The sequence below is a fragment of the Urocampus carinirostris genome, chromosome 9 (genome assembly GCF_059441175.1).
Source record: "Urocampus carinirostris isolate Australia breed hairy pipefish chromosome 9, RoL_Ucar_1.0, whole genome shotgun sequence".
Lineage (NCBI taxonomy): Eukaryota > Metazoa > Chordata > Actinopteri > Syngnathiformes > Syngnathidae > Urocampus > Urocampus carinirostris.
In genome coordinates, this window is record NC_142357.1 from 42,608,119 (window position 1) to 42,636,012 (window position 27,894).

Below are 27,894 nucleotides of genomic sequence, written 5' to 3' on the forward strand. Positions count from 1 at the left end.
ATCATATTTACTAGGTAGTGCTCGTAGACTGTGCTAAATGTTAATTGCATTATGCACAATTTTGCAATTGCAAAAGCACCAAGATATTTTCAAAATAAGAGTTAATAAATAAAATATCACATTTTTTTCAAAGCAGTATAAAATTACGAAATGGATATCCCATTAAATACAAGAATTGTAATCTGGATCTTCATACATAGGCAAGATATTTTTCATTTACTTATTTTAAAAAAAACGTAAAAACATTGTACCGTCAAAGTATTTAAGAAATAAAACATTGATTGTATTCTTCATAAAATATATTCAGTAAAGTAGCTATTGGTTCATTACAAACAAAATTGTCACGAAATAGTCAAACACATACATAATTAACAAGTTACAAGGAAACAAGAATTGCCGTAAAATTATATTATTGTATTCCTGATGCCAGAATTAAATGAAAACTATTTCTTATATTGCATCATTACACTCAAAATTGACATGGGACAGTCAAAAAATATAAAACAAAAAAATTCATGGGAACCTCCTGCGTGGGTTCAAATCCAGCTCCAGACTTCCTGTGCGGAGTTTGTACGTTCTCCCCGTGCTTGCGTGGGTTTCCTCCGGGCACTCCGGTTTCCTCCCAAATTCCAAAAACATGCATTTCAGGTGAATTGGCCGGTCCAAATTGTCCCTAGGTGTGAACGAGCGAGTGAGTTGTCTGTCCCTGTGTGCCCTGCAATTGGCTGGCAACCAGTTCAGGGTGTCCCCTGCCCACTGCCCGATGATTGCTGGGATGGGCTCGACCCTACTGAGGATAAACGGTGCAGCTAATGAGATGAGATGAGACACAATGTGAGGTTTGAACAATTTATTGTCGACAATTTTAACAGCAATTAAGCATATTCACAATTTCGTTATATCTGGCAATATGACGTTTATTACTGCATAAATACGTGGGAAATATAAAAAGAATAAATTAAATAAAAATAATCATATCCGTTGTGCGTTAATCTCGAAAGTGAAACGTAGCCTTTATACGTCATAAGAACGCGCCACCGTTCTATCTCTCTCCCTGAAGATGGCGTAAATACGTCACAAGACCTCGACATCCCTCTTTCTCTCTTCCCGAAGATGGCGGCAGGGGTGAGTAAGATGGAGAGCGGCTTCTGAATATCCATTCATGTGGTTTTCTTCATCACAATCCGACCGAAATCTTGGCAATCGTTGTCTGCATATGGCAGCACAGAACGCCGGGTTGTTAATCGGGTATCCACGCTAAGATGATATGGTTTATTTGTGTCGGAAATTAGTATTAAGTTCGGATCGTTAGCAAAGGGCTAAAATGACGTTGCAGTCGGCTAATGACGCCCATCTTCTTGTGCCACGTTAGCTTTCCCTTTTTGTAAAATTTGACATTTTTTTTCCTCATTATGAATAAAAGTGAATGTTTCAAACCCGCACTCCAATTCCCAGCTTTATTTTAATTCTGCATTATAGCTATAACAATAATTGTTCGCAGGAATTCTGGGAATCGTAGTCAATTATACATTCCCCATGTAAACCTTTTTCTGATGTGTTTCAAAGCAACTCTTTGTTTATCCATCATTGATCAAAAACCACGCTAAAGCTGCTCTAATAATCATAAATAAGATGCCAAGGTTCCACCCGAAAAACGTCAATTTATTGTAAAGTGATGGACCCACAGGCGTCCATATCGACCCCAATAAAAGACGTCTTGTAAGTGGCAGAATTATAATCAAGAAGAAAAAGCGAACATGAAATTTGTAACCGAATTTAACATTGGATGGTCTAAATGGAAGGCTGGTTCAGCCCATTTTTATTTTTTTGAACAGCGGACCCTTGGGATACGACATGAATCCGTTCTGAGGTTGGGGGTTGAAAAGTGAAATTGCATTTTAGAGCGAGAATGAAATGAATGCTGATTAGCTCCAAACCCCATCCATCACTCGACATGAAAGCTTTAAAATACAATTGTACTTTATAATGCATAATTATCATATGCGTAAATTATCATTTAAGATCAATAGACATTTGAAGGGAAGGAGAAAAATGATTTGCTTTGGTGTGACTTGAGTGGATCAAATGGAGTTGCGGGTGGATGAGACGTTGGATTAAAATTTGTTCTCGCAAGGACTGTCGTGCCTTTTTGGAAGATTTCCTTGCTTAAATTTCACACTTGTAATAATGGTTTTGATCAATGATTGGTTATGGTGATGCAATATAGCCACTCGTGTCTTCAAAGTTATTGCTCATGGAAAGCTTTGTTTTACATTACTGCCAATCTTGGGACAAGTGGCGAATAAATGCAGTACAGAAAAATATTCTAAACTGAATTGGGAAATGGGCGTTGTTGTGGGGAGTTTAGCCAATAGTATACCGGATGTTTTGTGATTCTGTGAGGCAAAACAATTGCAGGCCAGCATTTTATGACGTCAACCAACAGTAGACTGATGTGTTGGATATTAAACTCATCCTAAGTGTGAAGTTTAAGTTTTGCGCAGGTAAAATAAATTGCTGATGTGGTAAAATGGAGAAAGTTTCATCAAGAGGGGCTAAAAAAACCCATTTTATTCCACATTGTAAGGGTTCACAGTATCCCAGGGGTCATTTAACCCAAAATCCAATGGCAGGAACCTTTTTGACCCAAAGAGCCAAAAAATGTTTTAGAAAGAAATTGAGAAAGCCACACCATATATTTTCAGACAAAATTCTACAAACTGCCAAACACGCTCTGTAGACAAAGTCTTATTGTTCAGCATATCTTATTTCACTCTGTGTCATGTAATGATTTAATCAAATGTATGAAATGATAATAATGCCAAATCATGTGTCCCAAATCAATGTAAATACAGTAAGACATCGGTTATCGCGGTTAATGGGGAGCAAAACCACCCGCTAAAAGTGAAAATCTGTAGTAGTGACGCCCCTTAAAAAAAGAGAGAAAAAATCTCATCTCATTATCTGCACCGCTTATCCTTATTAGGGTCACGGAGGGGCTGGAGCCCATCCCAGCCATCTCCGGGCAGCTGGCAGGGGACACCCTGAACTGGTTGCCAGCCAATCGCAGCTGTAAATCACATTAGTTCTCGCAGCTAGCTGCGTTCTTCATCGACGCACGAGCCGAGTGATCCACCTCTGAGAGTCGTATAGCTGGGCGATTTTACGTCTGCCCGGGACGATCGGAGACAAATTCACGACAGGGTTTTTATTTGCGCCGCACCACGGGTGCCGTTTGGTCGCTCCCGCAAGCGAGCCCCTAACCCGCAGCGCGGGTACTTTCGGGCACGATGCGCACGACACTGACAGTCTTTCGCATGTGGACGGCCGCCTGTCGTCGCGCCGCACTACTGGGGTCGTCGGACGAGCGGGCTCCCCCCAGTTACGACACCGACAGTTACGGGGGTAGCCTTATCACGCCCGCCGCCTTTTCTCGCGTCGCGTCGTGTGACGCCGCGTCTGCCGAACTCGCTCTGTTGCGCGGCCCGGGAGTGACCCGTCCCGTCGCATCCAGCCGGCCGCCTTATCCCGTGTCCGCTGACGTTCCGCCGAAAAAACCCGCAAAAAGTCAAAATCTGCGAAGCAACGACGCCCCTTCAAATTTTTTATTTATTTTTTTATAACCATTACAGACCGCGAAGCCGCGAAGTAGCAAGGTCCCACTGTATACTATTTACAATTTGACTTCCACCTCACGTTAAGAGTGTTGAGGCAATTTTTTTCCATGAAATTTGTCCTTAACAGTTTCAAAACAATGTGCATGCAAAGTTGTTTTGTAAAAATGTCACAAATGACTGCAAACGATAAGCATATCGTCATATTCACTTTCGGTGTAGACTGCACTGAGCAAAAGAGAGAAGGAAATTCCTTGCGCTGTTAGCAGGGATCCCCCCACCTGTACTGCTCACCCAATCAGTTGTTTGCCACCGTTTTTATTAATCTCTTTAACTGGTTTATCAAACTTCTGCATTAAGTTACTTCGACTTTATATGGACCAAAATCGGGATGAAATCACTTGACTTTGGAACGCCACAGAGATGTGCAATAGTTGTATTTTATTTCAGAGCCATATGTACTCGTGAAAAGAGCCATATATAGCTCCTGAGCTATAGGTTCCCTACCCCTGGCTTAAAGTGTTCCTGTGCTAAATTGGTTTAGTCAATAATGCCTTCAGAGCTGAAAAACAGACTATCGACATGTTTTTTTTAGCTTTGTTCATTAGGTGACTTTACTTTGTGAACATCCGCAGACTCTGTACACGTATCCAGAAAACTGGAGGGCCTTCAAGGCTCAGATCGCTGCCCAGTACAGCGGCACGGTCCTCAAAGTGGCCAGCAGCGCCCCCGCCTTTACCTTCGGGCAGACCAACCGCACCCCTGCCTTCCTCAGCAACTTCCCCCAGGGCAAGGTGGGTTCCGATCCTCCCGTAGGGGCCACAACTGGTTTGCCAAGCCGCCAAACGAAATCTCCATCCTCTTGCTCGTAGGTACCTGCCTACCAGGGAGATGACGGCTTCTGTCTGTTTGAGAGTAACGCCATTGCTCATTACTGTGAGTGTCCAGTGCGAAATACCTGTTCTTACTGCATCAGTCTTGAAGAGTAATTTGAAAAGAGAATGTATGTGCCATTTAATTTTTGGCATCCCCTGTCTTTGGGCAAGGCAGTGTCCCGTCATGGCATTTAGTCTTAATCTGATGGGGGAAGAGAAAATAGATCATTTTCATCCCAGTCGTCTCTCTTCAGTGGGATAAAAGGCTGGTTCATGCTGTTCTCACATTCCTGATGCCAGAATTAAATGAAAACTATTTCTTGTGAGAAATCTCAAGTATTGACATGTTTGTTTTTTTAAATGTAGTGGGCAATGATGTCCTGCGTGGTGCCAACCCCAAAGCGTCAGCTCAGGTCCTCCAGTGGGTGAGCTTTGCTGACTCTGAGATCGTCCCTCCAGCCAGCACGTGGGTCTTCCCCACTCTGGGAATCATGCAGTTCAACAAACAGGTGAGGAGCTTCTGTCAATCTTGATTACCTTTATTGTTATGTTCAGGTTTTCCTGTGGGATTAGGTTATACAGATTTTATTTTGTGTATAAAATTAATGTTTCAGCAACAGCTACAAAATACTGTAGTATATAAATGATTGTGGAATAGAAAGAGTAGAGGCTTTCTGATCATAAAATGGTCTGGTATTGATTTTTAAAATGTAATTGTTACCAATTTTAGGGCCAAAACCCAATCTTGATTTTCTTTGCAATGCAATAAATTAATCGGCATCCTAATTTCCTATAGCCAAGAGGACAGGACAGTGACAGACTTTTTTACAGATGAGCACAATGGAGAAAACTTACTTGCATTAAGGATTGGTTAATCATTGACTCTCTAAAAGTAAATTGGGATGAATGAACTTAATTTCGAACATAAGAAAATAAAAATGGGACAAAAACAATGACTCGACAACAAAAATAATGTCAACATAACATGTTTGAAAAACCCGGTTATTGTGTTATGCCCATCTGTAATCGGATTGCTACCACCTCTTTCATGATTTAAGACATTATTTGCATACACCAGGATTACTCTAAAGTATTTGATGTAATTTGTTGTTTTTAGTGATGGCAAAATGAAGCCCTATAAATCAGTGAAGCCCTCAATGGAAATGCTCAGGTCAGGTCCAAATTTGTCCTTAGATAGGGTTCTTTTTCTGTGTCCCTTGTCCCTGCTTGGCATCCAGTCTGGGGTTCCCACTGCCTGATGGCCTTCAACACCCCATTGTATGAAAATAAGCGGTGCAGGAAAAGTAAAGAATACATTTTGAGCTATCCCCTATCTCATCACGAGAATGTGTCTTTCTCTATGATACAAAATCTTAATGTGATGGGGGAAAACATTATTTAGTCCATATTCATCCCAGTCATCTCTGGATTCAGTGAGTTAAAGGCTGGTTCATGCTGTGGTCACAACTGATTTTTTTTTTTCTTCTGCAGATTGCTTAAGCATCCATATTACTCGAGTGTAATTGTGCTTCCTATGTGGGTGTGCTCAGGCCACAGAGCAGGCAAAGGAGGACGTCAAGAAGGTGCTCGGCGTACTCAACCAACATCTAAACACGCGTACCTTCCTGGTTGGGGAAAGAGTTAGCCTTGCCGATATATCCGTGGCCTGCTCCATGCTGTGGCTTTACAAGCAGGTGTGTTTTGTAAAGTGTGCTTTTCTTATTGAGACGATCCAACAGTTGTTTTCTTTTTAGGTCTTGGAACCCGCTTTCCGTCAGCCTTATCCCAACGTGACCCGCTGGTTCGTCACTTGCGTCAATCAGCCTCAGTTCAAGGCGGTCCTGGGGGAGGTCAAGCTGTGCGAAAAAATGGCTCAGTTTGACTGTGAGTTACTCTGTTCTTGCCGGTGATTAAACCGCCGTTAGATGTTCTGTCTCTCCCGCAGCAAAAAAGTTTGCCGAGATGCAGCCCAAGAAAGACGCACCCCCTAAGAAAGAGAAGGCTGTCAAAGAAGCCAAGCCTCAGGAGAAGAAAGAGAAGAAAAAGGAAGAGGCGAAGCCTGAGCCAGAAGAGATGGATGACTGTGAGGCTGCTTTGGCTGCGGAACCTAAAGCCAAGGATCCCTTCGCAGAGCTGCCTAAGAGGTAGAGAGAAACTTATTTTGGATTTTAGTTTGATCGGGGGTCTCAAACTTATGGTCCTGTTAATGTAAGAGACCGCTGCCATATAGTAAAAGTTTTAGTGCGGCTTCATTCGAGTTTGATATAACAAGTTAGGCGGGCTGGAAATTGGGAATGATTAAATTGCAACTTCAACAATTGCAGTGTTTGTAAAGTCAGTTTTTGCTGCAGTGTGCTTTAAACGGGGTTTTGAAGATCGGAGTACATGTCTGTGACGGCCTGATTTTTTTTTTTTTTTTTAATCCCCTTTCTTTGGGCAAGGTGGTGTCTGCTTGTGACACAAAATCTTAATCTGATTGGGGAAGAGAAAATCATCATATACATCCCAGTCCTCTCTGAATAAGTGAGATGAAGGCTGGTTCATGCTGTGATCACATTTCAAATCTGAAAATGCAAATCTCTTCAAACACTTACACATGATTGCTTTTTTTTTTTTTTTCTACAGCACTTTTATCATGGACGAATTCAAAAGAAAATACTCCAACGAAGACACCCTCAAAGTAGCCATTCCCCATTTCTGGGAAAACTTTGACCCAGAGGGCTTCTCCATCTGGTATGCAGAGTACAAATATCCCACCGAGCTCACAGAAGTCTTCAAAAGCTGCAACCTCATCTCAGGTCAGCTGAAAAACTTATTTTAAAAGTCTCGCATGCTCTGCAGCGTCTCCAATCGCTATAGTATTCAAAACGGTCCTCTTTCAATGGTGTGTGTGTTATTTTAAACCAATTCTGCGTCGTTCATCACCAGGGATGTTCCAGCGCCTTGACAAACTCCGAAAGAACGCCTTCGCCAGCGTTCTTTTGTTTGGTGCCAGCAACGACAGTTGCATCTCTGGAATCTGGGTCTTCAGGGGCCAGAACCTGGCTTTCACTGTAAGTCTGCAGAATGGTCACATTTGTCTGTTGATTATCGTGTTTTTCAACATTTCACACACAAAACATGAAGAAATTCGCATCGTTTTTTTTTCCAGCTTAAAAGTTATAAGGCCTTATATGAACGCAATGATGCCCCACACGTGAAATCACTTGCGCCATCCCCCGTCTTTGGGCAAGGCAGTGCCCAGCTATGGCACGTGTTCTTAATCTGACGGTGGAAGATCAAATTACGATCATATTCTCATCCCAGCCGTCTCTCGACAGTGAGATAAAAGGCTGGTTCATGCTGTGCTCACAAGATGCAGTAACATATGGTGAATTAGAGGTGAACACTAAATATATTAGTCTTTATTGTTTATTTTGCCAGCTGGAGTGCAACTACAAGCTCGTAGCAATATAATGATAATAAAGGTTATTCTACTGTGACATAGAAGGTAGTGCTTGAAGGTCGTGCTCGGTTTCTATGTGCGGCTGCAGATCAGTGTTCACCCAGCAGGTGCCTGTGGGCACCAGGTACCTCCCAAGTAGCCCACAGGCGGTAAGAATAGCATACCAAATTGGTAGCCTTTCATGCTAATTGGCAACAAAACGTAGCGCTACACATCAAAGTGGCTGACCCCTGCTGCAGACATTGAGGCTTTGGTGCAAAAATCACAAGGCAGATTATTTTAAAAAACTTGGTTCTGTCAGTGCAAAATATGTATTTTCAAATCCTTTGTTCAATACATTTTTTATTCTACTTTTCTTAATTTTCGGTTTAATTTTTGTTTTATTGATTTCTAGCTTATTACATATTAATCTGGATCCATGTCCATCTCTTTTGAAATTTTGTAACTTAATCCTGTCAAAGAAAATGGCGAGTGCAGAATGGCAGTGGCAATAGAACATGGTTTGTGGGTTAAGGAAAATTGTTTAAAAATCTCAAAATTGGCTTGCTCTCTTTAAAGAGACGGTGCATATTATTTAGTGCCTCCGAAATGCATTCAAAAAGCAATGTTTTTAATACTAAGCAAAAGTACATGGACTATAATGAAAGTGCATTCATGAAAATACCCAGGGTACCCCAAAAACGACTATTGTGAAAGGCAAAACAAATGAGAAAAGTTAACAATCTGGTGACTTTGAGTTTTTAACACCCAATTTTGATTCCACTACACCAGAAATTGTCAACCAATAATGTTGAAAGAGCCACCAAAAAGAAAACCCTAATTTTTCAAATCTGTATTGCAAATTTGATTACTTACAGAGAAATATAATTTTTCTACCTGTTTTAATTAATATAAAATAATCTTGGTATGATAGTTCATGTATTTTAATCTATTAATTTTTTTGTACCACTAAAGAAAAAAACATTCAATCGTAACTTGGCAAAAGGCTGGAGGGAAAAATTAGAAGAAAAAGTTCTGTGACAGTCCCCCTAGTTGGTATTATTGTGGCTTTTCCACTCGTTTTGGGTCGTACTACTCGGTACAGCAAAATCTAGCGGCCAAACTACTCACTTTCTCTTTTAAAAAAATTGGCAAGAGTTTTATTTTTAGACATTGACAGTTATCGCTCGCAAGTTGTGCAAAGCAAGAAGAGATGTTAAAAGGATGGCTTTGTTTTTTCCTGTGGCCCTCTCTCTCTCGGAACCCCCTCCCCCCGATCAGCTTTCTCCGGACTGGCAAATCGACTACGAATCGTACGACTGGCGCAAGTTGGACCCCAACAGCGAGGAGTGCAAGACTATGGTCAAGGAATACTTTGCGTGGGAGGGCGATTTCAAGCACGTGGGCAAGAAAGTCAACCAGGGCAAAATCTTTAAATGAGACTTTTTCAGACCAAGCACTTTTTTTGCGCTTCTGCTCGTGACGACCTTACCAATGGACTTTGTTTTGGATTTGTCTGACGTCCCGAACTTGAGCTGTCACTACAAAATAAAAGTGTTTTCCACAGTGATATTCAAGTGTTTCTTTTATTTTGATTTATGACGTCACGTGTTGGAAATCGGCGTCAACTGATGCTAAATTGGAATCCTTCTGATTTGGTGAGGTGTGGCTTTTGAAAACTTAAGGCTGCAGTCACGACTTGAAGCCAGGAGATGGCGGTAGAGTAACTTCATTTGCGACTTCAGATGCGAACGAAAATCGTTTGTCCATATCATGCCTGATACAAGCAGATCGATTCAGTGGAAAATAAAGCAAAAGATTTCTTTGAACTCGGTTGGCCATTGTCCACATTTTCTTAAGAGGAATGAATAAAAAACTTTATTCGAACATTAGAATAAAAAAAGAACTAAAACAATAACTCAACAGCAAAATGTTAAATATGTTCGAAAAGGGGTAGTAAGAAGCAGATGTTTATATTCCCTACCCCTTCATCTTCCCTATTAAATAACAGTTATGATATAACAATAGCAACAATAACAGTTAACCATAGTTTTAAACGCAGTATTTCCAATCTCTCGTATCACTCATAGCCCATTTTCTTCATCTCTGTATTCTGCTAATAATGTTTTTTTTTTTTTTTGATCTCTTGTAAATTGTTCCAAAGTTTGACTCCACATACAAACACACACATGCTTTTCCTGGTGGTTCTCACCTTTGGGATTATGAATTCACGACAGCCCCTTAAGTTATAATTTCCCTCTTTCCAAGTGAATCATTTTTGGATGTTTTCCTGCACCGTGTTTTTGTTGACCTTAAATAGCACTTGTGCAGTGAAGAAATTAATTTAATCATATTTTAATCATTTGGACTGCAGGAATAAAATATAAGAGGACACCTCAAACCATGCACCCCACTTGTGAGTAGATGCTCAAAATGGATTTTGCACTTGCAAGGAGAGCAGAAACTAAACCCTCAATTAAGAAATTCCAACATCTCATAGCAGTCCCCAGAGCCCTTTTTTTAAACCAAATATCTTTGCTTATAGACGCGGATGTGCCTTTAAAGCTGGCGTGTCAAACTCGTTTTTAGCTGGGGGCCACAAATGCTATAAAAAATCTCATGGGGGCTGGACTAGTAAGTTTAAAAAAGAGGGAGACAGAGTAACAGTGAGAGAAAAAGAGAGCAGAATGGAGAAGTGGGGAATGAATATAGAGGGTAAAAGTGAAAAAAGAAAGATAAGAATAAGAAGTGAAACGATAGTCAGCAGGAGAAAGTGAGGTGAGAGGGAGAGAGAGGTTGAAAAAAGGGAAAGAGGGTGAGAAAGAGAATTAAAGTGTAAATTAGAGAGAGAAAATAGAGAGCAAGACTGAGAAAAAGTTAGAGAGGGAGGAATAAATAAAAAAGAAGTGAGTCAGAGAAATGGAGAAATACTACAATTGTTTTGCAAGCGTTAACTAGCTTTGGTGACATCTGGTGGAAATATTTCAAACTACAGCTCATTTTCTTCTTGCGCTTTTCTCACTGTTGTCTTGCGTGCCGGATTTAAACCGTTGGGGGGCCTGTTTTACACCTGTGCTTTAAAGGGTACAGAAATCAAACTGCAACATGATGGCCAATAGTGACAAATATGCAAACGGAGCATAAACATATAAACTGGAATCTTTTGCAATCTCCTTTGCAGGTGTCCCAATATTTTGTTGTTTCACTGAAGGCTTTCCCAATTGATGGTTTTTTTGTGTTTGTGCAAAAATTAATCCACCGAACTAATGAAAGGCTAGTCCACAGGTGTCAAACAGGCAGCCCGCGGGCCAGATCGAGCCCGCTAAGGGATTGAATCCGGCCCGCGAGACAACCCTCAGAGAAGCGAGAGAAAAACAAGCTGCAGGTTGAAATATGTCAACTTGATGTTGCCAAAGCCAGGTGCCTCGAACAAAGACACTGTACTTGTATTTATGTCTTTCTTTTCCACCCCTTTACTCCCACTCTGTCTTTTTCACTCTCTGTGTATCTTTTTCTCTTCCTTTGTTGCTCCTTGTCTCTCTTCTCTTTCTCTCTTCATATGTGAATTTCCCTGCGGGGATGAATAAAGTATCTATCTACCCTTCACGCTTTCTTTTCTCTTGCAACTTTACTAGCCTCATAAACAAGACTCTTTAAAAAAGTGACAGAGCACAGAGTAACAACGTGAAGAGAGGCTCTTATTTTCCACCCTATCGCTCAAAGTCTTGTTGTCAATCCTCCCTGTATGACACAGGTGTCAAACAGGCGGCCCGCAGGCCAGATCAGGCCCGCTAAGGGATTGAATCCGGCCCGCGAGACAACACTCAGAGAAGCGCAAGAGAAAAATGAGCTCCAGGTTGAAATATGTCAACTTGATGTTGCCAAAGCCAGGTGCCTCAAACAAAGACACTGTACTTGTATTTCTTTCTCTCTCTCTCTCTCTCTCTCTCTCTCTTCCTTTGTTGCTCTCAGTCTCTTTTGTTTCTCTGTGTCTCTGTCTGTCTCTGTGTGTCTGTCTCTTTGTCTGTCTGTCTGTCTCTGTGTCTTTCTGTCTCTGTCTGTCTCTCTCTCTGTGTGTCTCTGTGTCTTTGTCTCTTTCTGTCTCTGTGTCTCTCTGTCTCTCTCTGTCTGTGTCTCTGTCTGTCTCTCTCTGTGTCTTTGTCTCTTTCTGTCTGTGTGTCTCTGTCTCTCTCTGTCTGTCTCTGTGTGTCTGTCTGTCTGTCTCTTTCACTCAGTGTCTTTTTCTCTTCCTTTGTTGCTCCTTCTGTCTTTTTAACCTCTTTTGCTCTAACTTCCTTTTTTCCTTTTCTCTTTCTCTCTTCCTACCTTTCGCGCTTTCTTTTCTCTCCTGTCTTTCTATTTCTCTTTGGATTTCTTTCTTCCTTTCCCTTTCCCCCCCTCTCACGACTTTTTATCTCTTGTTTCTCACGCTCTCTCCCTCTCTTTCTTTCTTTGTCCCGCCCTCTCTACTTTTCCCTCCCTCTTTCTCTTATTTCTTTATCTCTCTTTTTCTTTCTCTTTAATCTACTCGTCCGGCCCCCGACAGAATGTTTGTTCTATTGTGTGGCCCCCCGAGTTAAAATGAGTTTGACACCCATGGGCTAATCCATGAAATTATCTAGCACACGACTATCTCTTTATAAAAGGCTTTCCCAGGTTGAGGACTAGGCTTTTAAATTGCCTTAAGGGTTTTAAATAACTGGTATCGGCTTCAGAATAAGGTTTTCAAGCCATTTTAATCTTGCAAACTAGAGTTTGGGCTTTTAAGCGCTTTTAGGGTTTCAAAGTAGGCCATCATATGCAACCTTAAAACAGAATAATTCTAACATTGTGGTTAATTATGCAGCCAAATATGTGACTTCTATTTAAGTGCACGGTCGTTTTGGGGTATGCTTCTGTAAAGACGCATTTGATTGTCCTGATCTTTTTTCCCCCATCTCCCCTCGAAGCAGATTATAACATTTGAGGTCTTTCATGGTTTTATTAATAAATTATACATTTTCTCCCTTGTGATCACTGATTCTTTTTTATTTTTCTTGTATGAAAAGCTATACAGTATTTGCTGAATAAAATCTTTCCTTGTAGCACCAACTTCTTCCTCTTGAGGGAGCCAAAGCTGTACTTAAGAAAATCTTAGTGCGCATCTTTCTGTAGGTGGCGACAAATCCCTTATTTAAAAATATCTGCCGTACGACCTGTGGGAATCAGACCAAACTTGTTTTGTAATTTGCGTTCAACCATTTTTTTTTCTACACCTCCCTATTATCTTTTGTTTGGATGTTGCAACTTGTTTACACTTTAAAGAAATGCAAATGTTGCTAGTCGAATGCTGTTGGCCTAAAAAGGAATAAGATTTTCTCAAACAATAGAATGTACATTAAAGAATGGTAGTAAAATATTAGTACTATAGTAGGGAGTTAAGTCATATTTTTTTCCTCTTGTGAGCGGTCTTACAATTTATAGTTTGGAATTAACGCTAAAACAAATGATTTTAAAGGATGGGCTTGGGGTGGATTAACATTTCTAAAATGTATGTTAAAAATGGTGGTGAAATATTTTGTCCTCTGGATGAATTCAATCTAATTGAGCGATATTTTTTTTTTTTTCCCCCAGTTTTTTGTGCTTGGCTAACACAAAGCTAACGCTAAACCAATGCTTTGGGTTTCAATTTTAAATTGGGCTATTAAAAGTGCCTTTAGGGATTCAAACTAGGGTTTCAACTTTGATTTGGGATTTTAAAGTGATTTTGTAGAGCAGTGGTGTCAAACTCATTTAAACTCGGGGCCACACGATACAACAAACATTCTGCCAGTGGCCGGACTTGTAGATAGATAGATAGATACTTTATTCATCCCCAAAGGGAAATTCACATTTCCAGCAGCATCCCTTCGCTGAGAACAATACAATAATAAAACAAAAAGAATACAATATACAAATACCCAGTGTGACGTGCAATGCCCACTGTAGCGTGTTATATAGAGTAACTAAATAGTGCTTCACAGAATACATATTGCAGTAAGATTCGGTAATATCCAATGTAGGTGGTGTGGTTTAATGTGGGCCTTTACTCTGCCGGGTGGAGTTAAAGAGCCTCATGGCATGAGGAAGAAAAGATCTCTTCAGTCTGTCCGTAGTACAAGACAGTGACAGCAGTCTGTCGCTGAAACTGCTCTTCTGTCCGGAGATAATGCTGTGTAGTGGATGCGATGGATTGTCCATGATTGACCGCAGCTTTTCCAGTGCCCGTCTCTCAGCTACTGTTGTTAGGCTGTCCAGCTCTTTGCCCACAACAGAGCTCGCTTTCCTAGCCAGTTTATTGAGACGAGAGGCATCCTTCTTCTTGAGGCTGCCTCCCCCAACACGCTGCCGCATAGAAGAGGGCGCTTGCCACTACTGTCTCATAGAATATTTTCAGGAGCTTTTTGCAGATGTTGAAGGAGGCCAGCCTTCTGAGGAAGTAAAGTCGGCTTTGCCCTTTCCTACATAGAGCTTCTGTGTTGGCAGTCCAGTCCAGGCCGCCTGTTTGACACCTGTGTTGTTTCTTAAAAGGGTTTCAACTTCAGATTAGTTTTCGAGCATCTTAATTGTTTTTAAAAATAAGGTTTTGGTTTCAGAATAGGGTTTTAAAACACTTTTACTCATACACATTAGGATTTCGGCTTCAAAACAGGGTTTTAGGGTGCTTTGAAGGTTTAAAACTAGGTGATTAGCTCCTATTGCGGTTTTTCAAGAACTATTAGGTTTGAAGACTAGTTTTGGCTTCACATTAGGGTTTTAAAGGGCTATCAGGGTTTCAGCTTTGAATTTTAAGAAATGTAAGGGTTTCAAAGTAGGGCTTTACTTTCAATCTACAGATATAAAGCTTTAATATTTTAAACGAGGGCCCTGGTTTTAAAGGTAGGGCTTCAAACTAGGTTGAAAACGATTTTAGGGTTTTCAAATTGCTGCTTTGAATAGTAATTGCAGTTTGTAATCGCTCTCGGGGTTTCAACCTAGGGATTCGGCAAGAAACTAGGGTTTTAAAGCTTTTAGCAATTCGAACTAGGGTTTCAACTTTAAATTGGGGTTTTTAAGCACTTTATGGGTTTCAAAGTAGGGCTTTTACTTCCAATTAGGGTTCCAAAGCGCTTTCAATGTTTTTGCTTTTTATTGGGATTTTTAAATTGTTTCTTTTATGGTTTTAAACGAAGGTTTTGGTTCAAATTTAGGGTTTTAGGGGTTATAAGCATATTTTTAGGGTTTACCAACGGGATGTGTTTCAAATTAGGGTTTTTGCATCGTATTGGACTTTTAAAATGTTTCTTATAGAAAATCAAACGAGTGTTTCGGCTTCAAATTGGGGGTTTCATGCACTTTTATAGCTTTATTTTAGTGTTTCCAAACAATTTAGGGTTTTCAAGAGCTTTTAAGGTTTCAAATACGGTTTCAGCCTGTGAAACGAGGGTTCTAAAGCACTTCTAGGCTTTCAAACTTGGATTCTTACTTAATATTGTTGTCTTAAAGTGCTTAAAGTTTCAAGCTATTTTCAAGTGTATCAGTGCCATAGTCAGCACGGCGGCGCAGTGGTTAGCGCATGTTCGGCACAGTTCTGAGGTCATGAGATCGAACCTACTGTGTGGAGTTTGCATGTTCTACCCGTGCTTGCGTGGGTTTCCTCCGGGCACTCCGGTTTCCTCCCACATTCCAAAAACATGCATGTCAGGTTCATTGGCCGGTCCAAATTGTCCCTAGGTGTGAATGAGGGAGTGAGTTGTTTGTCCCTGTGTCCCCTGCCCACTGCCCGAAGATAGCTGGGATGGGCTCCAGCACCCCCGCGACCCTACTGAGGATACTGGATGGATGGATGGACAGTACAATAGTGCAATGACAAAACGGTGCAATGACATCGCAAAAATAAGAAAAAAAAATCAAATATCTTCAAACATTGTCATGTAAACTGTAAAATGAGTCACCACGTTCTTCTCACATTCCAAACCCTGCAACGCAAACGACAGAAATATTTCAAGAAAAAAAGAATACCGCCATGACTCAGTCCACATGTTTTCCTACGAGAAAATGGGTCCAAGCAGGGAAGCCATTTTAGTTTGCATGTGGAAATAGAAGAAAATGTTCCCATGACTCAGAATCCGACCCAGCCTAAACTTTGCCCGCAGCATTGTTGCCGCGACAACAACAATACGGTTACGATGTCCTTCCCGGCGTGCCGGGGAAATGTGAAATTTTACGCTTTTTGGCTAGCGTTCCCTCAGAACCACCCAAAAAAACGCCATCCTGTTTTTACCCCGTGTTTGGTAAACGGAGACTCAAGTGACACGGAGGAGGCGGGATTCGAACTGCGATCTCTGGATCCCAAAACGAGCGCTTTACCTCTCCTGAGCCACTGCCGCCCGGTACAAAAAAAAATATCACTGTTTCACCAGATGATGGCAGTAGCCCTTTGGCCACCTTGGCTTTCAGTGAGAAAGTTAGCCCACCCTAGTTCCAAAATCGCTACTGTAAAATAAAAAAAGGAAAGCTGACTGTGAGGACCGCCGCATCCAGGACAAGTGGAAATCGTGTATTTTTCCACCTAAATCCGAAACAACAGCATCTGCCTAATTTGCTAAGAGACTGTGGCTGTTTCCAAATAAGATAAAGGGGGTGCAATGGCTCAGGAGGTAGAGCACTCGTCTTGGGATCAAGATCTCGCAGTTCGAATCCCGGCTCCTCCAGGTTACATGTCGAAGTGTCCTTGGGTAAGACACTGAACCCCTAATACCCCCAATAAGCAGGTTAGCGCCTTACATGGCTACACGGCCGCTATTGGGAAAATGTGAAGCACACTGTAAAGCACTTTGGGAAGTCTTGACTTGAAAAGCGCTATAGAAATGCAGATCATTTCATAATATCAAGAGGCACTGCCAAATGAAACATGCCAACTCTTAAAAAGTGAATTCGAAATGAACGCTGTGAAAATGTGTAGCAACTGGAAGCTGTTTTAACAGCGCAGCGGCGCTTTTCACAAAACCCTACTAGGATTTCAAACATGGTAGGCTTTAGATTACGCTTTGCTTGTGTTAGCGCTTTGGTAGGGTTAGTTTTAAGCTAATGTTTTAAGATGGTTTCATATGAGGGTTTTCAAGAACTTTTAGGGTTTTAAACTTGGACTCCAAGCTTTCTAGGTTTAGGTTTTCTTCATGGTTGGGGTTACTGGGGTAAAATTAGGTTTCTAAACTAGGGTTTTAGAGAACTTTAAGGGTTTCATACTAGGATTTCAAACATGCTAGGCTTTGGATTATGCTTGGGTTAGGGTTTTGGTAGGGTGAGTTTCAAGCTAACGTTTTAAGATGGCTTCATATGAGGGTTTTCAAGAACTTCTAGGGTTTTAAACTAGGACTCCAAGCTTTCTAGGTTTAGGTTTTCTTCATGGTTGGGGTCTTTTTTGGGTTAAAATTAGGTATTTAAACTAAGTTTTTAGAGCACTTTAAGGGTTTCATACTATAATTTCAAACATGCTAGGCTTTGGATTACGCTATGGTTAGGGTTTTGCCTGGGTTAGGATTTCGGTGAGCTGAGGTCTAGGCTTTCGGGCTAAGATCATGTTTTAGGGTTTGGCTAAGTTCTTCATGGTTTTCGCTTCGTGTCACTTCTCCAACACAGCATCCAACTACGACGAAATAAAACTATTTCGGACGCGTTTTCATTCTCGGTTCCGTCTTTCCGTCGAGCGACTTATAATTAGACAAAAATGTTCAGCTTCTATTTAAAAACAATATAGCAAAGCCTCGTCCGCTGCCCTTAAATCGACTCCGCCTTCCGTTTTTGACATGTGGAATTTCTGGGCCCGACAAAAACGCCACTTTTTTTTTTTTTTTTAATTGAGGCTTCCTGTCACTCGGCCGAGAGCACAAAAACTTTAGGGCCCGCTTAAGCAACATATGTCGACTCCTGTAAGCGTTTCCTAGGCAGGAACGTGACCTCCATACTATTATCTAGGAGGGGCCTCTCCCTCCTCCTCTGCAGGCATTTCTCCTCCGCACTCAAACACAGCATAGCAATGAAATGAATCTGCCAAGGCTTGAAAACAGAATAAATGACAGAGTCCGGTTACCAAAGCAGACGCTTACGTAACGAAAGCAGCCCAGGGAAAACAAGGCGGCCCCTGTTCCGGGGGGCGGGAAACCCCGCGGCAAACTCCGGCTCGAGTTACCCTGACTTAGGGGGCGGAGCCTGACTATTTCCGACCAATCGGTGGAGAGGAATATTTAAGTATCGCCACCCGGGTTAGAGTTGAACTAATACTCCACTGATTGTAAAATAAGACGAATTGAACGTCCGTAGAAAAATAAAACAGCAAATTTCTCATGAAAATGTTCTTGCTTACAATATGGTATTTTTGATTTAACTGGATCTTCATTTAAAATATATTTCTTAAATTGTATATGTTTCAAAATGTATTTATCGTGTACCGTTACAATTTTTCTCCGAAAAATTTTCCGACTTCTGGTTTTGAGAGAGAGGGGGATACATAGAGAAGGTAAAAAGAGAGAAAAAGAAAGGGAAAGGGGAAAGAAAGAGACAGGAATAAGCAGAGAAAGAAAGAGAAAGCAAAAGGAAAGAGATGGAAAGAAAGAAAAAGGGCCAAGTGAAGAAATAAAGAGAGTGAAGGGGAGAGGGTTATAAGACAGGGAAACGAAAAGAGGGAGATGGAAATAAAGAGATATAGAATTGGAAAGTGAGAGAAAATGATCATAAAAGAAAGGAAAAGAAAGAAATGTAGAGAAGAGGGGTGGAAAGAAAGAGGCAGCTGGGGAAAAATGGAGATGGGAGGAATGAAAAAGGGGCAAATGAACAAATAGAGAGTAAAGAGGAGAGGGTTATAAGAAAGGGAGATGGAAATAAAGAGATATAGAATTAGGAAGAGAGAGAAAATGATCAAAAGAGAGAAAGGAAAAGAAAGAAATGCAGAGAAGAGGGGTAGAAAGAAAGGTAGCTGGGGAAAAGGGGGAGATGGAAGGAAAGAAAGGGGCAAAGGAAGAAATAAAGAGTGAAGATGGGAGGGTTATAAAACGGGGAGATTAAAAGAGAGTGATGGAAATAAAGAGGTATAGAATTAGGAAGTGAGAGAAAATGATCAAAAGAGAGAAAGGAAAAGAAAGAAATGCATAGAAGAGGGGTGGAAAGAGGCAGCTGGGGAAAAAGGGAGATGGAAGGAAAGAAAAAGGGGCAAATGAAGAAATAGAGAGTGAAGAGGAGAGGGTTATAAGAAAGGGAGATGGAAATAGAGATATAGAATTAGGAAGAGAGAAAAAATGATCAAAAGAGAGAAAGGAAAAGAAAGAAATGCAGAGAAGAGGGGTAGAAAGAAAGGTAGCTGGGGAAAAATTGGGGAGATGGAAGGAAAGAAAAAGGGGCAAATGAACAAATAGAGAGTAAAGAGGAGAGGGTTATAAGAAAGGGAGATGGAAATAAAGAGATATAGAATTAGGAAGTGAGAGAAAATGATCAAAAGAGAGAAAGGAAAAAGAAAAATGCAGAGAAGAGGGGTGGAAAGAAAAAGGCAGCTGGGGAAAAGGGGAGATGGAAGGAAAGAAAAAGGGGCAAATGAAGAAATAAAAAGAGTGAAGGGGAGAGGGTTATAAGACAGGGAGATGAGAAGAGGGAGATGGAAATAAAAGGGTATACAGGGAGTGCAGAATTATTAGGCAAGTTGTATTTTTGAGGATTAATTATATTATTGAACAACAACCATGTTCTTAATGAACCCAAAAGTCTCATTAATATCAAAGCTGGAAGTTGGAGTGGGGCTTTTTTAGTTTTAGCTATTTTAGGAGGATATCTGTGTGTGCAGGTGACTATTACTGTGCATAATTATTAGGCAACTTAACAAAAAACAAATGTATACCCATTTCAATTATTTATTTTCATCAGGCAAACCAATATAACAGCTCAACATTCACAAATATACATTTCTGACATTCAAAAACAAAACAAAAACAAATCAGTGACCAATATAGCCACCTTTCTTTGCAAGGATACTCAAAAGCCTGCCATCCATGGATTCTGTCAGTGCTTTGATCTGTTCACGATCAACATTGCGTGCAGCAGCAACCACAGCCTCCCAGACACTGTTCAGAGAGGTGTACTGTTTTCCCTCCTTGTAAATCTCACATTTGATGAGGGACCACAGGTTCTCTATGGGGTTCAGATCAGGTGAACAAGGAGGCCATGTCATTAGTTTTTCTTCTTTTAGACCCTTTCTTGCCAGCCACGCTGTGGAGTACTTGGATGCGTGTGATGGAGCGTTGTCCTGCATGAAAATCATGTTTTTCTTGAAGGATGCGGACTTCTTCCTGTACCACTGCTTGAAGAAGGTGTCTTCCAGAAACTGGCAGTAGGACTGGGAGTTGAGCTTGAGTCCATCCTCAACCCGAAAAGGCCCCACAAGCTCATCTTTGATGATACCAGCCCATACCAGTACCCCACCTCCACCTTGCTGGCGTCTGAGGCGGACTGGAGCTCTCTGCCCTTTACCGATCCAGCCACGGGCCCATCCATCTGGCCCATCAAGACTCACTCTTATTTCATCAGTCCATAAAACCTTAGAAAAATCCGTCTTGAGATTTTTCTTGGCCCAGTCTTGACGTTTCAGCTTGTGTGTCTTGTTCAGTGGTGGTCGTTTTTCAGCCTTTCTTACCTTGGCCATGTCTCTGAGTATTGCACACCTTGTGCTTTTGGGCACTCCAGTGATGTTGCAGCTCTGAAATATGGCAAAACTGGTGGCAAGTGGCATCTTGGCAGCTGTACGCTTGACTTTTCTCAGTTCACGGGCAGTTATTTTGCGCCTTGGTTTTTCTACACGCTTCTTGCGACCCTGTTGACTATTTTGAATGTAACGCTTGATTGTTCGATGATCACGCTTCAGAAGCTTGGCAATTTTAAGAGTGCTGCATCCCTCTGCAAGATATCTCACTATTTTTGACTTTTCAGAGCCTGTCAAGTCCCTCTTCTGACCCATTTTGCCAAAGGAAAGGAAGTTGCCTAATAATTATGCACACCTGATTTAGGGTGTTGATGTCATTAGACCACACCCCTTCTCATTACAGAGATGCACATCACCTGATATGCTTAATTGGTAGTAGGCTTTCGAGCCTATACAGCTTGGAGTAAGACAACATGCATAAAGAGGATGATGTGGTCAAAATACTCATTTGCCTAATAATTCTGCACTCCCTGTAGAATTAGAAAGTGAGAGAAACCCAAAAGAGAGAAAGGAAATGCAGAGAAGAGAGGTAGAAAGAAAGGGAGCTGGAAAAAAAACAGGAAGATGGAAGGAAAGAAAGACAAGGAGAAGGAAAGAAAAAACGAGGTGGAAATAAGACAAGAGTAAAGAAAGAAAAATAATTGGAAGAAGAGAAACATTGAGAAAGATATAAACTGAGGAAAGAAGTGATAAAAAACAGAAAGAATAGATAACAAAATGGAGCGAAAGAGGGATAATGGTAGAAAAAAATAGAAACCTTTCATTGATGATCCATCCCATCAAACAACACCTTTAACTTTACTCGCCTCATAAACAAGACTCTTTAAAAAAGCCACAGAGCACAGAGTAACAACGTGAAGAGAAGCTCATCTCTTATTTTCCACCCTATCGCTCAAAGTCTTGTTGTCAATCCTCCCTGTATGACACAGGTGTCAAACAGGCGGCCCGCGGCCCGCCAAGGGATTGGCCCGTGAGACAACACTCAGAGAAGCGCAAGAGAAAAACGAGCTGCAAGTTGAAATATGTCCACTTGATGTTACCAAAGCCAGGTGCCTCGAACAAAGACACTGTACTTGTATTTCTCTCTCTCTCTCTCTCTCTCTCTCTCTCTCTCTCTCTCTCTCTCTCTCTCTCTCTCTCTCTCTCTTTCACCCCTTTTCTCCCACTCTCTGCCTCTGTCTTTTTCGCTCTCTGTGTCTCTCTTTTTCTCTTCCTTTGTTGCTCTTTGTCTCTTTCTCTGTGTCTTTTTAACTTTTTTTGCTCTAACTTCCTTTTTTCTCTTTCTCTCTTCCTACCCTTTGCGCTTTCTCTTCTCTCTTTCTGTCTTTCTATTTCTCTTTGGATTTCTTTCCTCCTCTCCCTTTCTTTTCCCTCTCTCTCACGACTTTTCATCTCTTTTGTTTCTCACGCTCTCTCCCTCTCTCTCTTTTTCTTTCTTTGTGCCACCCTCTCTCTTTTTCTTTCCCTATCTTTCTCTTAATTCTTTCTCTCTCTCTCTCTCCTTTCTGACCCTTTTCTCCCACTCTCTGTCTCTGTCTCTGTCTCTTTCACTCTCTGTGTCTCTCTTTTTCTCCTCCTTTGTTGCTCTTTGTCTCTTTCTCTCTCTGTGTCTTTTTAACCTCTTTTTTCCTTTTTCCTTTTCTCTCTTTCTCTCTTCCTACCCTTCGCGCTTTCTTTTCTCTTTTCTCTCCTTCTGTCTTTCTATTTCTCTTTGGATTTCTTTCTTCCTCTCCCTTTCTTTCCCCCCTCTCTCACGACTTTTTATCTCTTGTTTCTCACGCTCTGTCCCTCTCTTTTTCTTTCTTTGTCCTGCCCTCTCTTCTTTTCCCTCCCTCTTTCTCTTATTTCTTTATCTCTCTTTTTCTTTCTCTTTAATCGACTCGTCCGGCCCCCGACAGAATGTTTGTTCTATCGTGTGGCCCCTGAGTTAAAATTGACAGCCCTGCTGCATGACCTCATAGAGTCTCCATTTTGTTCCCTGAATGTTGTCCTGAAAAAGACAAACGGGACGCCTCTCCCTCGCTAAGCTCTCAATTGTGCTTCGTGCAGGGACTTGAAGCTAGGGAGGAAAGGTTTGACAGTTATGAGAGGAATGCCGGTTTTCGCAAGGTGCAACACAAGGAAAGCAAACAAAACCACAAGATAGAATAAGATGTTTCACAGCATCATAGAAATACAGATATGCTGTCGGCTGAATTACCTCCCACAATGGCCGTGTATCTCTTCGTCCAGTTAAGAATCTCAACATCGGGAGTCTGTGATACAATATTGTGTTTTTTGTAGGTTTTTTCTTTTATCGGTCCCATGACTTAGAGCACAGGTGTCAAAGAGGCGGCCCGTGGGCCGGATCAGGCCCGCTAGGGGATTGGATCCGGCCCGCGAGACAGCGCTTAGAGAAGCGCAAGAGAAAGAGAGCTGCAGGTTGAAATAGGTCCACTTGATGTTGCCAAAGCCAGGTTCCTCTCACAAACGCTGCACTTGTATTTCTCTCTCTTTCCCTCTGTCTCTCTTCCTCCATTTTTCTCTCACTCTCTCTTTCACTCTCTCTGTCTCTTTTTCTCTTTCTTTGTTCCTTTTTGTCTCTTTCTGTATGTCTTTTTACTTTCTTTTGCTCTTTTCATTTTTTCCTTTACTCCCTCTCTCTCTCTCTCTCTTGCTTTCCCCTTCTGTCTTTCCCCTTTCTTTCTTTCTCACCTTCTCTCTTCTCTCCTCTTTTTCTCTCTTTCTTTTTCTCTTTCGCCCCCTCTCACTATTTCTGTTTTTATCTCTTGTTTCTCATGCTCTCTCTCTTTCTCTTTTTTGTCCCACCCTCTCTATCTTTCTCTCCCTATCTTTCTCTTATTTCTTTCTCTTTTTTTTCTTTCGCTCCAATCTACTAGGCCGACCCCCGAGAGAATGTTTGTTCTATCGTGTGGCCCCCGAGCTTAAATGACTTTGACACCCCAGACTTAGAGTGATGCGAAAGGGAGCAGCAAAAACATGATAACCATGGAAACCAAGCTTGCAATGATCAATGAAGGGCCCAACAAATAAACAGGACTTGACTTGACTCTGGTTTTTGAGTTTTTCCTTAGCCCCATGTAGGTTTTAGATCAGGGGATGCTGTCATAATAGTCTGTGGTCTGTGCAGCCCCTGTGAGACTCTTCGTGATTAAGGCCATCACAAATAAACATGACCTGACTTGACTTGCGGCATAACGGCGGAGTCTGTGGAAACTCTGGTGTATAACGGCGAGAGTATGTTGTTATGGAAGCCCCAGAGTGCCATAATTCAATTTCAAAAGGAACATTCAGTCAACAAAACGGCCTTTTTAAATATAAATCCTTTCGCAAAACACTTTAATTGAAATGTTGTCATTATTGAATGTTCATGTTATATCAATGAAAAGAATCTTTTTAACCAGCTGGCCCTCAACCTAAAACTGCCCCTAACCCAGGGGTGTCAAAGTCATTTTCACTCGGGGGCCACACGATAGAACAAACATTCTGTTCGGGGGCCGGACTAGTAGATTCAAGAGAAAGAAATAAGAGAAAGAGGGAGGGAAAAGGAGAGAGGGCGGGACAAAGAAAGTGAAAGAGAGAGAGGGAAAGTGAGAAACAAAAGATAAAAAGTTGTGAGAGAGGGGGGAAAGAAGAGGAAGAAAGAAATCCAAAGAGAAATAGAAAGACAGAAGGAGAGAAGAGAGAAAAGAAAGCGCAAAGGATATGAAGAGAGAAAGGGAAAAGTTAGAGCAAAAGAGGTTAAAAGACACACAGAGAGAGAGAGAAAGAGACAAAGAGCAACAAAGGAAGAGAAAGAGAATCACAGAGAGTGAAAGAGACAGAGAGTGGGAGAAAATGGGTGCGAGAGAGAGAGAGAGAGAGAGAGAGAGAAGAGGAATATAAATAAATACAAGTACAGTGAATAGCACGGTGGCGCAGTGGTTAGCGCTTGTGTGGCACAGTTCATGACATCGGAACCTGTCCTGGGTTCAAATCCAGCTCCAGACTTCCTGTGCGGAGTTTGTATGTTCTCCCCGTGCTTGCATGGGTTTCCTCCGGGCACTCCGGTTTCCTCCCACGTTCCAAAAACATGCATTTCAGGTGAATTGGCCGGTCCAAATTGTCCCTAGGTGTGAATGAGCGAGTGAGTTGTCTGTCCCCGTGTGCCCTGCGATTGGCTGGCAACCGGTTCAGGGTGTCCCCTGCCCACTGCCGGGAGATGGCTGTGACCCTAATGAGGATAAGCGGTACAGCTAATGAGATGAGATGAGACAAATACAGTGTGTTTGTTCGAGGCACCTGACTTTGGCAACATCAAGTGGACATATTTCAACCCGCAGCTTGTTTTTCTCTCGCGCTTCTCTAGATGTTGTCTCGCGGGCCGGATTCAATCCCTTAGCGGGCCTGATTCGGCCCGCGGGCCGCCCGTTTAACACCTCTGCCCTAACCTAACCTATCAACGTGCAAATTTATTACGACGCAAAAATAAAAAAATTGAGAAAGAGCAAAAAAAAAGAACAGAAGGCGGAACCCAAACTTCCCTTTCCCAAACGGTTTTTACGCCGTGTGATATTTATCCACACACACTCAGGGCGTTGCTATGGGAACACGCCCAACTCGTACCCGCCCCCTTGCTTATTCGGTCGCCATGGCAGCCATCCCGGAATATTCTTCCGACTCCTCGTGTCAGTGAGTCACGAGTGGTTGTTGAAATTTTGATTTCATTTCCACTCCTCGCATTCTTTTTTTTGCGAATCATTTTTTTCTGCGGGGGGATTTCCTGCAAGATGCGTCACCATCGTTGGTTTCCATGACAACGCGAGGGTCCCAACACATGGTCAGCTGATCCCTGTTGCTGCAGGGCCAAATGGGGAAACGCATGCGTCACTCTAATTTACTGAATTTTTTTTTTGCAGGAAGTGTCCTGGATTTTAGGTCAAATAGATTGTTATTACTTTAAGTGCTAGAGACGGGAAGTCTCAAAGGGCTTCACAGACTATTATGACACCACCCCCTGATCTAAAACCCACATGAGGGCAAGGGAAAACTCAAAACCTCAGCATTAATCAAGTCAAGTCGTGTTTATTTGTTTGGGCCTTAATCACAAAGAGTCTCAAAGGGCTGCATAAACTATTGCAAACTACAGACTATTATGACACCATCCCCTGATCTAAAACCCACATGAGGGCAAGGGAAAACTCAAAACTTTTGCATTAATCAAGTCAAGTCATGTTTATTTGTTTGGCCCTTAATCACAAAGAGTCTCAAAGGGCTGCACAGACCACAGATTACTGCTAACCACAGACTATTATGACATCATCCCCTGACTTAAAACCCACATGAGGGCAAGGGAAAACTCAAAACCTCAGTATTACTCAAGTCAAGTCGTGTTTATTTGTTTGGCCCATAATCACAAAGAGTCTCAAAGGCCTGCAAAGACTATTGCAAAATACAGACTATTATGACACCATCCCCTGATCTAAAACCGACATGAGGGCAAGGAAAAACTCAAAACCCCAAATCAAGTCCTGTTTATTTGTGACGCCCTTAATCACAAGGAGTCTTAAAGGGCTGTACAGACTACAGACCATTATGACACCATCCCCTGATCTAAAACCCACACGAGGGCAAGGGAAAACTCAAAACCTTAGCATGAACCAAATCAGGTCATGTTTATTTGTTTGGCCTTGAAAAAAAGTGCAGGCGACCTTTATTTATGATAAAAAAATATAATAAAATGGAAAATGATAGCAAGCGATACACCAAAATGAATGACTCGTATTATCTCCTGAGCCATCAGGACCAAAACTAAGAAAACATGGGACTGTCCAGACAACATGATTATCTCCTGCTTTCAAAAAGCCCCTGGGAATGATTTTTTTTTAAACACGGTATGCTCTGAGATTTTTCGTTGAAAAAAAAAAAAGGGTGCCTTTGCCCCAAAAGTGTTGAGAAACACCGACCTGGAAGAAAATAGTTCCAAAACACATGATGCAAGCCATTCGATTTTATTGAATAACCGAAAAGAATTGTTTTCCGGAAAACAAAATGTTCCCGACTTTGTAGAAATGCGGGGACGGATCATTCCCATTCAGTCAGAAAAATAAAGCGAAAAAGAAAAATTTTAACACTAATGACGTGAGACAAATGCGTGTCTCTTCCCATGTTCAGTTTGGAGTATCTTAATCATCGCAAGCTTCACTTCCATGGTTATCAGGTTTGGTATGGGTCCCAACAGAGATCTATGGCTCCCCAAAATTTAGTCTTATCCAGGTTGAAATTGTAAACCGGCGACAAATATATACCGTAAATCCCGGACTATAGAGCGCACCTGATTATAAGCCGCACCCACCACATTTCGGGAGGAAAACCGATTTTGTACATACACAAGCCGCACCTGTATATTAGCCGCATGCGCCCACATTGAGAAAATGCAACACAAACACAAAATTAACCCATACCCGACACAGTCCAAAAATCACAGCCGGCAAAATGAACGGAAAATGATACCAGTACTTAACGTTTGATGCTGACCTGCAGAGTCCGGGTGTCTGTTGAAAGTAATCCAAGGAAAAAAGTGTATATTTCCAAAGGTAAGGGTGGGAAAAATATATATCCACTATTGTCGGGCTGCGTCCACAAACACGTCTCACGTTTACTCCACTTCCCGTCAGCCCGCGTTTGCCCCGCCCCTTCTTTCTCATTTGCTCGTACAAAACATATCAGAATAAGTTTCTAAAATAAATACATTACAAAAATATACAGTTGCAAATACATATTATACATGGTTGCACGTATTTACAAAGAAAGACGGTACACCGAGAGAGTTTTCAAAGCTTTAGTAATAATATTATAACTTTGATCCCAAACCGTGCCTGTGAAGGGTAGCAAAACGCTACTAGCAACATGCTCGCGACGCAGTAAACGGGTGTGTTAAAAAAAACATACCGTACATGCAGAAACTACGGTAAACCGTCTTCATCTTCCTCCTTATAACTGATGTCTTCAAAGTCGTTTTCCTTCAGTATGGAAATGAGACTTTGTCATATAGACGTCGTCCCACGCTCCCTTACTCAAAAACACGCTAGCAACACGCTCGCAAAGTAAAGTTTACGTGCAGTAGCTCTGTTTCCTTCTTTATCGGACTGTTCGATTGCGTTTAGCTTGAAAGTTGCGTCATGTGCCTTTCTGTTTGCAATTTGCATGATGAGGATATGTCTACTCTAATTCAATTTGTGCACAAGCTAAGAAGTTGCA

At 41.7% G+C, this 27,894-nt stretch overlaps 1 protein-coding gene across 1 annotated transcript; it reads left to right on the forward strand.

The window, feature by feature from the left end:
- Positions 1–1,014: 1,014 nt before the first annotated feature.
- Positions 1,015–9,483, forward strand: eef1g (eukaryotic translation elongation factor 1 gamma). The gene is made up of 10 exons (XM_088343955.1): positions 1,015–1,125; positions 4,250–4,408; positions 4,487–4,550; positions 4,856–4,998; positions 6,040–6,183; positions 6,244–6,373; positions 6,435–6,633; positions 7,115–7,287; positions 7,418–7,542; positions 9,195–9,483. The coding sequence occupies exons 1-10, from the start codon at positions 1,114–1,116 to the stop codon at positions 9,351–9,353; spliced, it is 1,308 nt and encodes a 435-aa protein (XP_088200081.1). The 5' UTR covers positions 1,015–1,113; the 3' UTR covers positions 9,354–9,483.
- Positions 9,484–27,894: the final 18,411 nt, after the last annotated feature.